This window comes from Larimichthys crocea, chromosome VIII (genome assembly GCF_000972845.2).
Source record: "Larimichthys crocea isolate SSNF chromosome VIII, L_crocea_2.0, whole genome shotgun sequence".
NCBI lineage: Eukaryota > Metazoa > Chordata > Actinopteri > Sciaenidae > Larimichthys > Larimichthys crocea.
The window spans coordinates 2,486,932-2,503,342 of record NC_040018.1 but is presented as its reverse complement, the minus strand read 5'-3'; the positions used below and the strand labels follow the sequence as shown (position 1 = coordinate 2,503,342).

At 40.9% G+C, this 16,411-nt stretch overlaps 1 protein-coding gene across 2 annotated transcripts in view; it reads right to left on the bottom strand.

Annotated features, from left to right (window-relative positions):
- LOC104927746 (E3 SUMO-protein ligase PIAS1) overlaps window positions 1-16,411 on the bottom strand; it is a 55,289-nt gene that overhangs the window by 5,267 nt on the left and 33,611 nt on the right. For both annotated transcript variants that reach the window (XM_027281436.1, XM_027281437.1), the window contains exons 3-12: window positions 10,023-10,107; window positions 9,777-9,915; window positions 9,499-9,633; window positions 8,387-8,492; window positions 7,300-7,373; window positions 6,881-7,041; window positions 4,890-5,026; window positions 4,319-4,550; window positions 2,346-2,485; window positions 1,185-1,225 (exon numbers count right to left, since the gene is read on the bottom strand). In XM_027281436.1, coding sequence (XP_027137237.1) covers window positions 1,185-1,225; window positions 2,346-2,485; window positions 4,319-4,550; window positions 4,890-5,026; window positions 6,881-7,041; window positions 7,300-7,373; window positions 8,387-8,492; window positions 9,499-9,633; window positions 9,777-9,915; window positions 10,023-10,107 — 1,250 coding nt within the window. The remainder of the gene's footprint in view (window positions 1-1,184; window positions 1,226-2,345; window positions 2,486-4,318; window positions 4,551-4,889; window positions 5,027-6,880; window positions 7,042-7,299; window positions 7,374-8,386; window positions 8,493-9,498; window positions 9,634-9,776; window positions 9,916-10,022; window positions 10,108-16,411) is intronic.

Genomic DNA, 16,411 nt, shown 5'->3' with positions numbered 1-16,411 from the left:
TATTTAATTGTCCTAAATACTTGCCAACCACAATAATTAAATAAATCACTGGTTCTCAAACTGTGGTACGAGTAACACTGGTGGTACACGACCTTCCTTTTAAATAATATAATTTAAAAACATATCAAAGCCTTATAGTTTACCTCACCTCTTTTTGCTATAATTAATCTGAATTTCATTTTTAATAAATAACTTTGTTCACACCAAGAAAATCTGGTTTTATGTTACTTCCTTCCCCTTGAGAGCCGAGTCGTAACACTTAACAATAACGTGCAGGTAGGTTTGGTTTTATTTGTCCGGGCTTTGATTTCTGCCTTCTCTCTTTAGGGGTGTTCTTCTCACAGCATGAGAAAAATTACATCAAAAATTCATCCCTGTTAACGCACAGAAAATGCTGCCTACATCCTCGATTTCTTCAGGAGAAAGCAGTTCAGATGAACACCGTCCGCACTGTGTGTGGACCCACCAAAGTACGAGGGGTATTGATTCTGAAAATGCTGTTGTTATTTCTGCTGAATTTTTTTTAAACGCGATCTTTCAACACATGAACAATCCCCTCCCAGCAGAAGTCTTAAAACTATGAACAGCTCGATATGGCATCACTCAAGTTCAGTCAAAGTTTTGTAAACTTTAGATGTTAATCTTTCAAAAGCAGACCCCAAACGGAGCTGAATGAAAGACGAGAATATCAAAAATTAAGAGAGGAGACTGAATTTATGCAAACATGAATTCAGTCTCATCTTTTTATTTCTGCCTCAGATAACTCAGACACCAGCGCCTGTGTCATGACAGCCATCATTTGTCAGATTTCTCGCTCTACTGTCTCCTTAAATAGACTGAAGCAGACAGGAAGGATGGCGTGCAGTGCTCATGCTTGCGTGACACTATGTACCGGTAGGTTGCGTGACATTCTCTTTGCAGCTCCTCTAAATATCAGGTTTCAAATTTGTTTTTAAAAAAAATTCCTTTAAAAGTGTCTGACTCAGCAGGTGGGAGTTCACTCCTCTGTTTACAGCAGAGAGGAGGTTTGTTATTGAAGAGTGCTCGGTGCAATGCTTGGCATTTTTGGTTACACGTTAGAGACAGAGGAGTCATCCGTTATTATTTCAAAACGAACTTTAGTCGCTGGCTCTGAAAACAAAAAATCAGCATGTCTACAAAACGTGATTCACGGTTGTGCGTACCTGATGATTGTCTCCTTGAAGAAAAGAGAAGAAGTTCAACTCTGGAAATCAAACACAGGCAAAGTCAGCGGTGAATACATGGTGCTCGCACTTTCTTAAACATCAGATTCAATGACTGTTCAAGAACTTTCCAAGCCCAGTTCCCTCAAAATTAAGACCTAAACACAGAACAAGGTTCATTACTGTAGCCATTTTGACATGAGCAGGTAGGCAGGCAGTCGGTAAACACAGGTGTGCACAGCAGAGGCTTTCTGGTGAGACGACATGCACCGCAGCAGCACCCTGACTCTGTTTGACCTGAATGGAACTGAACCTTAATTAGCATAATTGGCAACACCTGTGAAAAACACTTCCAATGACCTATTTCTATTACTATTATCTCTATTATTTATGTCTATTTTCAAAAAACTTTCAAAGCCTTGATTTTCCTCAACAAACTAACAAACTTGCAGGAATGTGAATTTCTCATCCAGATACAACAGATAATAGAAGCTTTAGACCTTTGATAGAAACAAGTCAATTGTCATTCTGAGACTCGGACCTCTAAAAACTTTTTGTCTTTCCATTCAAAACGGGCGAGTTTAGAAATCATTTTAAAGTACTTGTTGTCGCGTATAGGGCTCTGCATGGCACCAGGATACATCTGCAATCTGCTCCATCATTACACCTCAAGTAGGTCACTTAGATCTTCTGACCAATGCTCGTCTCTCGTACATGATTAAAAAGGCGACAAGCTTCTTCCTGTACACTTACGTTCTGCAGTCTCTGTTTTAGCCTTTAAAGAACATTCATTCAAACCGGCCTTTCTCTCGCCTGCTGTGTAATGTCTTCATGTTCTGTTATTGCTCATGTTTTATTGGTTTAGATTTATTTTATTTATATTGCTCTTATAAAGCCATTTGCAACTTTGCTCTCTGTGACTATACTAAACAAACTTTTTTCCACAATGTACGGCTGTGTCAGTTTGTTTATCTGCTTTATGGTGCCATTGTAATGATCTATTATGGCTGTATAATTACACTGAATGGAAATGCCATCACTTTATATGCAGAATTTCAACAACACTTGGCTGCATACCTTTTAAAACTAGTACAGTTATCTTAATAATACATGTATTGTGTGCTTAAATGTCATCTTGAGTCTCTGTGTGCGTGTCGTTACCTGACAGGTCGTTGGGGGTGTGGTAATAAGGTCTATAGTCCTGGATCAGTGGGGGGACCGGAGGGATGTAGCTGGTGTCCACAGCTGGCATGCTGGGAGTACGACTCACAGGAGAGGCCTGGTGATGCAGGTTCAACACTCTGAAGGCAGACACAGAGGAAGAGTTTTAAGAGATGAAGAAGTAAAAAAAGAGGCCACTTGATTTATAATTAGGCTTTGATTTTTATGTCGGCTAAGTCACAGGACGTACCGTCTCCTCCTCTGACCTCGAAACACAAACCTCTGAACAATAACAGTCACCGGATTCATTAAAGTCAAACGACGCAGCAGCAGCAGTTTCCGCACGTAATGAATTTTAACTTGATAGAAAATGTAGCTGTTAAAAGTTTCAGAGAGCTTAGATTCAAATCTTCAGTGGAATTTCTGAGTGGACTCCCATTTCAGATTTTAACTTAACTAAAATGATCTTTTAGGGCTTTCAGCTTTTATTAGACAGAGACAACTTTAGAGAGATAGCAAAGGGCTGTAGAAAGAGAACTGCGGAGTTGTTGGACACAAACATTTTTTGAGAAGTCAAGATTTATCTGTTATTTTGGCATGAACGATGGCTCGAAACACCACAATGGACAGGTTGCATAGCAGCCAGTTTGACCTGCTAAGGAAGAAAAACGCAGGCGGACTTAATAACAGTAACGACAGCTCAGTTCTATTAAGTGTCCCATGAACAATGATGTCGAACCAGCACATACAACAGAAGGAGCTCCCCTGCGGGGACATTCAGACAGGATCTGGTGCTACGGTGAAAGCGCAGAATTTTCCATTCATTTGAGTGGAGGTAGTGTGCTTTGGCACAAGGATGTCTGCCAAAAAAACAAACAAAAAAAAACAAAAACGCCGCAACCTGCAGCGGAGAAGTTGAGCCAGATCCAACCTTTGAAAAAAATGCAGCCTGACATCACGCTGAAGCCGCCAATCAGATGCTCAGATTGGGCAAAACCTCCACAGTCATGAGAGTGAGCGACTGCCGCTATCAATGAAGCCGGTTAATCAGAATAAAAAGATATTCCCCAATTGCTTCACAGCAAGTTACTTTCAGCACAAACAGACACACCGCCAGCAGGTCGTCCTTTACCCCCCCTCACTCCCACCACAGTGCCTGATCCTGTCTGAATGTACCCTAACTGGAATGCAGTGATCATTAATACACCTTAAGTTTCCTGCTATGACATGTCAAAATGTCTGCTGTGTAACCAATCCATACTCGTGAGCCCCAGCTCCCTCTGCCATGGAGAAGAATCCAGCAGGAGGTGCAAATCAGAACAGCAACAAACTCAAATGCAGCGCCACAGTTACAAAGTTACCATTGAACTAATTTTAGCTGCAGATTATAAAAACAGCTTTCTCTACAGCACAATCTTCACTTTCCTCCTGCCACACGCATGACTGAATGTTAGAGTCTGTGATGAGATTTTCTTGCCGAATGCACTTTGGGAGTCGCAACAACATTTTTAAGTTTGTACTTTCCTAACAAATTTGTCAATATTTGATGAGTTAAGATGATTTTATGCAGATTCAAGACTGAGTCACGAAAGGAAGGTCTACAGGAAAAGGTTTGTTTGATCCAGGAAGGTTTGTTAGGCATTTTATCTACATTTTGGCATTTTATAAACATGTAGAATGACGACCAACTGAACTTTAATCCTCACGATCACGATGTGTATGTGCAGAAACACAAACAGATTAAGTGCTTATCTTTTGGAAAGTCACAGATTTCCGGATCTATACACATCCGATTTATCGTGAAGAACAGTTCATGATCTGCACCCTTTGCTACGTACTGTAATTGCTGTTCACGTGAAATGGTAGAAGATACTTGTGGGTTTAAGTGCAAAAGTCATAATTAGCTAATTAGCCTCATTTCTACATTTGATGAATTACAAACTGAATTCACAGCGTCGGCTTGTGTGTCTGACCCTTTGTTGATGACAGGCGGCGAGGTCGGCGACATAGAGGGACATGCTCTTTTGGGTGGAGGAGGCAGCGGTGGCTGCGGCGGAGGCGGTGAATCCTGCCCTTCGTCGTCTGAGGAGCTGTCAAGTGTCAAGTCGATCACCTCCACTTTCTTGCCGTTGCTGCCGTCGCTGCCACCGTGGCTGGACGACGAGGAGCTCCGCTGATCTGAGCCCGCAGACGTCCGACACGAACCTGGAGAGCGCGTTAAGGATTTTATGAGACCGTGAATAAGAAACAAAGCGCTGTTTAATATTGCACACATGCTAAAATACACACACACACACACATTTATCTCTGCTCTAATGTGAGACACACAGTGTGTTACTATGGAGACGGGCAGTTTACTCAGTGCCATTCTGATTGATGGCTTACCAAATTAAAACTGACAATGCATAAACAAAGAGGGGAGGGGGTGTACGTTCTCTCTCTTCTTACCATGTCTCTTTAATCCTAATTTAATTACACCCAGGCTTCTCTCACTGCCTTCATGTAGAAGCAACCTTTCTGTTTCTAACCCGTCATATGTCTCACCATCCAGCCCGTTGTTATAGGAAGCAGCGGAGACCTCCTGCACTTCCTTCTTAGACCTCATCGGGGCCCAACTGCCATCCTCCTTGAACTGGATCTCATCACAGTCCATGCAGCTGTTGAGGATCTCCACGAAAAGCCTGAGTACAAACACACACACGATACCAAAAACCCATAAACACACAAATTGGTATTTTCCAAACAAAGACTGAGTGGAAGAGACCGTCCACTTTAAAGAGACTTTAAAGAGAGAAACTGACTCGCCTAAACTAAACTTGGCTAAAATCAACACTGTGATGTTAAGATCTCTCTACATAAACAGTAACAGTGTGTTAAAGCAATACTCCATCCATATTTAGATATACACACACACCACCTGCGAGATTTAAAAGGCACAAGGTAGCTTTTATGAAAAGTGACCCACAGTTTCTGCCGTGAACCGAAGCTGACTATAGCTGCAAAACCTTCAAACCTGCAGGACGCTCATAGATTTTTCTATCCGACACATGTTGAGATTAAAACAAGCCGTGCATGTGTTTCTGTGAAGCGCCAGATTTTCAGATCACAGCGTATCTGTTAAGACAGGCGCACTATGTATTTGAACTCTGGAGACTAAATGTGTGGTTACTACAATGAGTCTGTGAGGACAGTTGCATGCCACATGTGTTGAGGTCTCTGTAGGAACAGTGCTGAATTATACAGGGACACTGACTTCTCTCCTTGAGATACAGAGCAGCTGTATGTTTGTGTTTACAAAAGCAGCTGCCGCAGTTGATCATTACTATGGTAACCGAAGTGAGAGGATAGGGCTGTCTTGCTCATAGACCCAAAAGATAAGTACATAACGTAGTACAAAGTCAATGTTGGACCTCTAAAGGTAAATATATATATTATGACATGCCGTTCAGGAAATTAAACCTTTGAATATATTGAATGAAACCTTGAATATATTGAATGAAGTCTGAATATATTGAATGAAGTCTGAATATATTGAATGAAACCTTGAATATATTGAATGAAACTTGACTGACGTCAGACTTCACGGCATCTTGTGTAACGTGTGGATGCTATAGCTAAAAGTGAGTGACAACGAGTCAGTCCGCTCACAATCTCGTTGCAGCAATATTAAACTATGAGGACATCATTAACACTGCGTGTACGGGCCAAAATCCCGCCGATACCCCTGATCAATACCGTTTTCCTGACAAGGAAGTTCGCTCCCTTTTTAATCGTGGCAGACATAAAACAGGCCAGGCAGCTGTTTGTCAGGCCAACCTCAGCATGCCTTCAACCTCACAGGAGTGCCCCGCAACACCCAGTGTACAATCTCCACCCGTACACAAGAAAGGGCCCAGGACACTGTATGGTTAGCTTGATATAGTTTTCAGGTGATTTAATGAAGGTAAAACACAGTGAATGGCCGTGCGTAATGGCACTGCTCTCTGACGCGGCACTTCTCCGGGACTGGAGGAGCTGCTGCGGCTACAGGGATTTCATGAATTGAAAGAGAAGCTCTTCATATAATGTTTAGATACAATAAGAATCATCCACATTCACAGACCAATGCAGGGTGAATATTTAGTTTATTATTGAACGTATTTTATGATCCGCGACGCATTACAGTACATTTAGAAGCCACCATAGTTTCTCCTTTATGTTTGGAATAAGAAGGCGAGTAGAGGGGGTTGCAATCCACCACCACGCCACCAGATGCCACTAAATCCTACACCTTACGGTCCGCTTACAGAGACTGCACAGGAGAAAGACTGTGGTAAAATCTCCAGAAAAAAAGTGAGTAAACTGACCTTGAGTTGAGATTTTTTTGAAGCTACAGCTAGCATCAAGTCAGCTTAGCTTTGTATTAAGACTAAACTCAATCTGAAGGTGACAAATCGACCTACCAACCTACCTGCTAAAGCTCACTAATTATCACACTGCACACTCTAAAGATTTAATGTTCACCGTCCTAACAGGTTATCTGATGGGGGACTTACCCGTCGATGATGAGGTGTTCATAGGGGGCCTTCTTGTCGCAGACAGGACACACCCAGGTGGGCTTCTTCTCGTTCATCTGGATGTAGAGCGTGGCGTCAAAGCACTGCAGGTGGGAGCATGTCAGCGCCCGGCATGGGATCATCAGCCGCATCTTCCCCAGCTGCAGAGCGTGCACACACATGTAGTCATGAGAAGGCACGAAGAGGACACACGCAGCAGGGATGGAGAGGGGTATACATGATGCATGAATGTCACAAACATGTCAAACCCCCATGGAAAAGGTACGTGATAGGGGTTCAGAAGACAATTTGACAGGTGGGTTATGTACACATACTCAAAAAGGGCATGTAAGAACGTTGAAACAGACAAAGACAAGAATGGACAGACATGTCTCGGCATGTCTGAAGAGCATGTTTACCGGGCAGAGCAGGGACACTCGGAGGCTGGTCGTGGCTATTTCACTGTCTGGGTCCGCTGTTAGTTTCTCTTTGACTGCAGAGAAGAGACAAACAAACACGCTCAGTTTCTTTTCAGACTGCAGATCCTTAATTATTTGTTTCAACCGAATCACAAATGAAACAGTATTCTGTAAATATATTCAGGAGCCTTAAAGTTGTGAAGGACTGATCGAGTGTCTGCACCTGAATCTTCATATATCACTTCCCATACGGTCAAAATATGTATATAAATATAGATAGATATATAACATTTTGTGACTCATAATACAGCACATACTCATTTTAAATAGGAAACAATTTGTCCATCTGACTGGGTGAGAAAGAAACAACAACAGATGTGTGTCGAGCAGCTAAAGTAGCTTATAACAGAGCGTCACACCTTGTGTTAATAAAGTATTAATTGTTTCTACTAATGATTAAAAAAAATGTCTTGGTGTTTTTGGTGCATTACAAACTTTGTGGAAGATAAAAAACAGTAATTAGAAGATATAAATAAACGTACAAGATGTTTTTAAAATGAAAAGAGCTGTACAGGAAGGTGTCACAGTATTCAAATTCAAGAAGATTCAAAAAGATGTTGCCAGAGGGGAATGTCTCAAAAAGTTTGTGTGCTGGGTGAGAAATTATGGAGCAAAATCAATTAACTAGCAGTTTTTTCGCTCAACAAAACATACAAGAAATCACATTCAAAACAGGTATACATTTTAAAAAATGACATACATTTTGCACTACACTTTCCTTATACATCTATATATTAGTCAGCTAATAAACACACATGTCAAATCTTCATGGTCAAAAACATCAACTCAGGCCATCTACTGATCGGGATTCCCGACCCATTACCAGCGTTTAAAATCGTTAAAGACATCACTGAGTGAAACTCATTTTAATGTTGGATAACATGAAACCAGAGTCTGGTGGTGGTGCTAAAAAAAAGTTGGCGGCCTGTCAGGACAAATTAGGTTACCGTGGAAACTCATAACATTTTGTAATGAAATTGAATTTCATGTTTTGATCTCTCTAAAAAAAGATGTTGACAGTCCTTACTGAGTGCCCTGGAGTGGTCTGGGTTTCTGATGCCTTTTGCCCGTAGTCTCTGTAACAGCACTGTGGATGATTGCTGCTTCACCAAGTACACTGCCATGGAGTAACTCTATGGACACACATAAATAAATGCATACAGTGATGTAATAATGTGCAAAGTGACACTTTAAATCCCCTGTGGAGACTTCCAGAGAGTGCCAGTTACAGAGAATGTCCTTGAACGGTGTAACTCAAGGTTAATCCTGCTGCTCTGAGACAACGTACTGTACGTTCAGCCACGTGTCAGAGAGAACAAAGTGAAAGAAGAACTTGTGACATTTGAGTCCAGTATGTACTTTTGTGTAGTGAGAGGGTCTCCTTACTGCCCTCTACAGCCCATCTGCGGAGATTCAAACTCCACCAAACTCAACACAGGAAAGCACATGAGATAATTTGACTGTTTCTAGTCAGATTAACAGATTTATTTGGTGTAAAATGTCGCATCAGAAGGTGATTTTGACACTCACGGTTTCATCAGCTTACATTTTGACCGTACAAAGTCATACATGTAAGAGCAGATTTTCCCTGAAGCTGCGGTTTCAGCCGTTCTTACTGTGCACTACTATTTAAAGGTCTGTGGCTGTGAGAACTCAACACAGTGGTGGCCAGAAATCTCACTTCCTGGGCTTCAAACTGCTGCCCACACACATGCAGGTTGAAGCGCGCACACACACACACACACACAACCATTCAATCACACAAAACACAAGGCAAGATTGCTCAAGGTTGAATTTAAAACTTATATATAATGGAGGTCTGATTGAAGCCTACATTCATTTCAAACTAGACTGGAACATTTTCTGTCTGTATCATGCTTGCCAACATAATAACTCAACAGAGTTGAATACATTCTGTCCACTCTCCAACAACTTCTTAAAGATAGTTCATACTAACATTCCTGACGCATTACATAAAGATGAGTTTGTGCAGACAGACATGTATAAGATGATAAACACAATGATGTGGCATTAATTAATCTTCCTATAGCAAAATACATCAAAATCTTCAGTTTAGAAGGATCACACACAGGAAATCTGAAATGTTTGAGAAACTGTGACACTCCTCACACTCCTTACCCTTCCGATCTCGGCGGTCCACGACACCACAATGGTATTGGGGACTGTGGTGGACAATCTGACCAGTGAGGTAATGTTGATGGGGCGGCTGGGCCGCTTGGGCTCTACGCCGTTTTTGGTTGGAGGAAGATACCCCTAGATGACAGACGCGAATAGACAAAATAAGCCTTTTTTGTTGTGAATATTGTGAAGTTAAATTGTCATCAAATAAAAAGCCTGTCACTCTTCAGCTGTGAGCGGCAGAACAAAGATGCCATGTCTTGCTGGTTGTTCCTCACCGGCAGGTTACATGGCTTCCCGTTGACTTTCACACAGAGATTAGGTGGAAAATGGTCTTCCTGAGGACAGCTCGTCTCCGACAGGCAAAACCGCAACTGAACTTGAACTGAGAAGTCACATTTGGTCCCCGAGATGTCCCTTTGAGCACAGAAACAAGTTTCAATCAGCACACATCTGTCAGAAAACATGTACATTTATGAATTAACCATAGGTTATTCAGCATGACAGAAAGATGTTCCTCTCACATCGAGCTGCTGATCTGCTGGACTTGCTGTGGCGTTAATGCAAAGGCGAAACATGTCTCCTGAAACCGCTGGCTGTTGTCTGACGCTGCAGAGAGAGAGGAACATAGAGGAAAGAGAAAATTACATACACTCTCCAACACTTTAACTCGCTGGCCAATTATAAAATAAAATCTGTGACCCAGAGACAGTGAGACAAGGGAGACCAAACCTCTGCTAATAAGACCGAGCATTACAGCACCCGGTGCTGCACAGAAAACCAGTTTTAATCTGCAGAAGAAGGTAAAACAAAGAAAAGGGGCAAAGAAGTGTGTGTACAGCAACACATCAGTGGGTGTTTCCTGCAAAACAACATTATGGGGTAAACATTGTAGACCTTTAGGAACACCTGGACGTCAAAACCAGATTGCCTCACACAGTTGTGAATGAGAAGAAGAAGAAGAAGAAGAAGAAGAAGAAGAAGAAGAAGAAGAAGGTGTGTGTGTGTGCTCTATTTATAAGCCCACCGAGAGCTGCTGGAAATAACTGGTGCTACTAACCCAGCCTTCATTAAAGAGACAGCGGATTTGCAACAGCAAGAAAAGTTTGTGTGTATACATTTGAAAGAGGTTGGCATTAAAACAGGGAGCTCTAACCTCACTGTGTTTTATGTTTATACTCAGGAAAAGTTTGGGAAAATGTGCTTATTTACTTTCTTGAATTGAAAACCACTCTCTAGTCTGCGTTCAGAGGCGGGAGGTGATTAGCTTAGCCTAGCTCTATGCAAAGGTAACAAAATATACATACTGGCACTCCTATAGCTCAGTCATGTACACAAACAAATTAGTTTTAGGAGTTATATCCTGGAACTATTTCTCGATGAATAACAGAAACAAGAAAAGAAAATCATAGCAAGGTAAATAACGTACCGACTAATTTTAGCAGAATAAATTATGTAGGAGGGACAAAATCACCCGAAGATTAATTAGGTAAGTCTAATTAAGTCTTTTATTGTTGTTTTAAATATAAAAAAAAATAAAGATTACAATGTTCAAACGTTGTGGTGCTACAAATGAATTTGATAAAAGCGTGTTGACAGTTTCTGCTGAGAATTTACAGACAGTCCAGATGTAAACGCAGCTTCACATATAACGTACAGTATTAATGAACTCCACGTCACTTTATTGCCAAACATGCAACTATTTATATACTTAAATTTTATTGACAACGCTGTGTGCAACAAACAAACAGTCCAATAAAAAGGACTAAATCCGGTCTGTGCATTTTTAAAAGTACAACCAACTAAATCGTTCACCACAAGAGTGCTCTGTGCACCGGTGTGTGAGCAGCATCAGAGACCACTGATTGTTAAAATACCGGAATATTATCTTTGTGCGTGGATGCCATATTTTGTAAAGCATAATTGGTGAATCTCAGCGGGGGAATCTTGTGGCCTGAAGGCTGTGTAAGTGAGGGGGGAAGATGAGTTACAGGATTACCCATCATGAATCATGACGGTTGCTTTAATTACTTAAAAATTGATGTTGAACTGTCAGCGAGTGACAGCTTCAAACACACACACACACACACACACACACACACACACACTTAGCACAGAATAAAGCACATAGAGGTAATTTCTTCCCACGTAAGGCGTTGAGGGGGACGAAGTCTAAAAGTCCTGTGGATGATTACTGGACCAATCATGTTCCTCCTCTCATCAGCTTTCCAAACAGCACATTCATTTTCCCAGTAATGACCCATCTTACCACCCACGTGGTACATAAATTTGTAAGGCGTATATTTATTGAATGTTTCCGTTCTTGCATCTTTGGAGCGGCAGCCTGTGTTGCACTGCAGAACAAATCATACGCACCAAGTGTGCTTTCGAACAACAGTCTTCTTCCTCTCCGGGCACACAGGCTATAAATAGAAAGTGCTCTCTCACTCTCTATCACTCTGTCCTCTCTCACTCCCTCCCTCCCCACCACCTCTCCCTCTCCCTCTCTCCCCCTCTCTCCCTCTCTCTCTCTCTCACAGTGGATTTGTTTCTGGTGTTTCAGTGTGTGTGTGGTTGGGAGAGATATGACAAGGGTTGAAATGAGCTTTGATTGATGTCTCCCCCCCACCCCTCTCTCTCTCTCTCTCTCCCTCACACACACATAAACTTACTTTCACCCCTACGCACACACAAGCTCCTATAGTGGTTTCTTTAACTCGCATGACTTACAGTAAGACATACACATTGTCTGACATCAACGTTAGGATGGATTTGTATTTGACACATTGTGATACTAAAACTAAGGCGACTACCAGACTGTAATACTTTTTCTGGCGCTAACAGAGAAGAACAGAGCAAAGAAAACTGTTAAATACTCAAACCTGGCATCAAATACTCAGATTCATACACAAAACATTAATCTTTATTATTTTTTTAGACTGTGTCGTTTAAGTAAAGTTCTTGAAAGGCTGTTAGATGTTAGACAAAAGAAGAGTTTGGCATTTTGTGAAGAGCCTTTCTTTCTTTCTTTCTTTCTTTCTTTCTTTCTTTCTTTCTTTCTTTCTTTCTTTCGTGGAGTTAGATAAGAAAATCAACACCTTCTACCACCTATTTGTTAGTTAAATATGAAGCTGGAGTTGCAGCTGGTTAGCTTATCTTAGCATAAATACTGGAAACAGAGAGAACCTTTACCCAAAGTTAACTAAATTTGCCTACCAGCTTCCCTAAAACTAGATGTTAGTTGTTTGTTTAATTCACACAAGTGTAAAAACATCAGGTTTCGATTTTACTGTGCCTGTTTTTTTATTGTAGTAGTTTCCTAATTCATATACTTTATGCTAAGCTAAGTTAAGCAGCTGCTGGCTCCAGCTTTAAATTCAGCACAGAGACATGAGTGGTATCAATACCATCATCTAACTCGCAAAAAAAAAAAAAAAGCGAACAATTATATTTACGAAAACACATCTAATGAGTTTGGCTTCTGTTAAATGTTTAAAATATAATATGTTTACATTTAATGTAAGGAATCTTAAAAAAGTATCAGAACAGTATGAGGAGGGACAAATTTAAAACCATAACCAGCCTTAGTCAAAATAAAAATCCTGTCATACAGGAAAAAAACACAACTGAGAAATTGTGTACAAAAGCATAATCTTCCTGAGAAGTTTTCGAGAAGTTACTGAATTAAAGAAATACTGACACATGAACACACAAAAATATCATAATTTGTTTCATGTATATCAGAATAATTCTGATTAGTTGAATCAGTTACATTATTATTTGCCATCTGCTAACTAACTCGTATCTAGTAGCCAAAGTTTAGGGGAATAAATGCAGTTTTCAGCTAAAAAATATCTTCGCCTGATACTCCTCGTTTAGCTTTGTACTTGAACAATTTATTTCATATTTTCTGCCAAGTCTGAGTGATAAGTGTTGCAGAGTTGCGAGATAAAGAAAAGCGAGGTAAATACAGATATTTATTTTTCAAATAAGGGGTTACACAGTATTCATGAGGATATTAATGCTGTTTTTTATGGTGTAAAACAACTTTGACCTGATAGAAGCTCCTTTTTTTTATATATTCATGAAATAGCAAATCAGGTAACACAAATCTGACAAGACATGACATACAGGATGCTAAGTTAGACTTAGTAGCCGAGGCAGAATCTCACCAGTTGAGGAATTAAGTCATGACAAAGAATGAAGACGACTACATCACACAGAGAACATAATCCCAATAAATGAAGTCTTTATTTAACTTCACTAAAAGAAGACACAAAATTAATGATGCTATGAGCAGAATTGTAATTACTGTTATTAAGCACATTTCTGCCACTGCGTGTCATCGTATTTCTGTTTAGTGGTGCTTATTAGGATATGAACAGTAATAAATCAACGGGACATTAATTTTCAGACTTGAGTGTAATTACGATCAACAAATAGGAGCTTCTATCAGTGCGAATCTGCAGCCATGCATCATGAAGCGTTCTGACTAAACGTGGCAGCTGATAAGACCTCGCTCTCTGGATTTCAGGCGCCGTCACCACAGGAAGAGGACAGAGAGAAGAATAAAGAGAATATAACAAAGCTTTTTTGGAAAAAAACAACCTTATTTTCAAGTTGTCTTGACAATAATAGACTTGATAATAACGCTTCTCTGCAGTTTGTGATGGACCGTGCGCTTTCACGTCAAGCTCTGAAATCATCCCAACCGCTTTGAAATCACGCGTTGACTGACAGCTATTATGTGAAATGTGTAATTGTGGACCTAATAGTGCACACCTTGAAAGAGCACTGGTGCAATGACTGTGCGGTATGAAAAGCTACAGACTCTCAGCTCTTCATGGTACATGGTTTGAGAACTCTATGCAGCATTTGACATTGTTTTATAATGTAAAATGTATGCATTGGAAAGACAGATGGTGGTGGGAAGAGTGACAGATGGGAAAATGACCTCCAATGAGTTGCTCTTTGCAGAGAAGGGGAAACAAACCGAGGAGGACCCAAAACATACAGCCAGTGGGCATTTTATTATGCATGGTATATAAAAGTATACTGAGAGCTGTTTCTAGCAGTGTTTCTATCAATTGACATGAATGGGGTGGACAAAATAATAGAAACACCTGTCAATATAACACAATACAATTTCATAGAACCACAAAAAGTGTCTAAAATGAGGATACAGTTGAATAAACGCCCCTCTAATGCTGTTTTGACAAAGAGTGCACATTTTAACCTTCATGAAGGTGATGATGATTTATAGTCTTGGGGCGTGGGGCTGCTGGTCTATTTGTGTGTTTGAGTGTAACCGCTGTGAAACAATCAGGAAATAACTTTTTATTTCACCGATTTAACGTCCTTATCAATGCCTGCGCTCCCTCACTCATCGCTCACCTTACTCTCATTCACTGTCCATGTCTCTCGACCAATGCTTGCTCCCTCTACGTCAAACCATTGGACACGAATCAAATAAAACTTCTTTGTGTCTCTATTTTGCTGCGAAAGTTTTAAGCCAGGTTGAGATTTAGAAGCTGGGTACATGAAATAAACAAAGTCAGGACATCAATCCACCTGGATAATCTCAGTTTCAGAGACATTTCAAGCTGACTGGGAAGGTTTGCCTGACTGGCAGCGCAGCATGACGTGAGGCTGCGTTTTCCCCAAAATTAGATTTGGCTCAACTTCTTCTCTACAGGTCGCTGCGTTTTTTTTAGCAAACACCCCTGTGGCCCGCACCACTGCAGCCAAAACGCACTATCCCCACTCAAATGAATGGAAAAACCTGTGTTTTCGCCGCAGCGCTGGATCCTGTCTGAATGCGCCCTAGACTGCAGTAGTTAAAGCTTAACTGGCAACTGAGAGGACATTTATGAAACGCACCAGACAAACTGAGGCACATTTCACAGACTTAAAAATAAGAAAAGTCCTGATCACTGCAAGCTACTCTTTTGAAGCGGGATAACATAACCGATTTCACTGAGCACAAAAGACAACCTTGGAACGTATGCAACTGATGATACTCGTGTGATAAATGAAGATAACCGACAGCGATGACATTGGGAGGACAGATTAAATGCTTGTGATTTACACTTTGAGGTCTAACAAAGTGAGTAAAGACCCCGAGATAAAACTATGCACCCTGCACATTTAAGTTTGAACTAGATTTATGTTCCAGTTTAGTCACATCTGGTCTCAAAGCACTTGTTACATTACAGTGAAATATTTCTACATTTTGTCCAGCGGCTAAGCTGAAATGCAGCTGTACGGATTGTATTATAGCATTTCATAGTGTAAAACAAGCTCGCTTGTGGCTAGAAATTCCTACTAATATGGAAAAAACAGAATATTCTTTCTGATTTTGACCATGCAGTCAGTAAAAACTCTTGGTCCTGGGTCTCCTTTCTCTGGATTGAAGAGATGTGTGAGCTAAGCTACAGAGAATGTGCTCAGCTCTATTGCCTTGTCTTCAGCACAACAAAGCCCAGCTGGAGTTTATTAACTTGTTAGTGGTTTTGCTACTTTTTCTCCATTTAGTACTCTGCAGGCACACACACACACACAGAGACAGCCACACATGCATGCACAAACACAACATACAGCAACATGGCAGAACAACAGTCCTTTCAGTGTCACTCAAATTCAAAACTACAATGCTAGAAGGATGCACAACAAAAGGTCAAATCTGGATGTTACACCCACACTCACACGCTGACAACTGAAAGCTTTCCAGAAGAGTTACCCCACTCTCTCCTAACAGCGCCGACTATCCTTTATTGTCGGCATAAGAGTGTTTTGCACGGTTATGTATTGACAGGCCTCATTAAGGCATTCCAGTGTGCTTACAGGACTGCTAGGGCTGGCATTACATTTTCTCAGTCTGGCAGCCGGCCTTCTATCCCCATCAACGTATGTC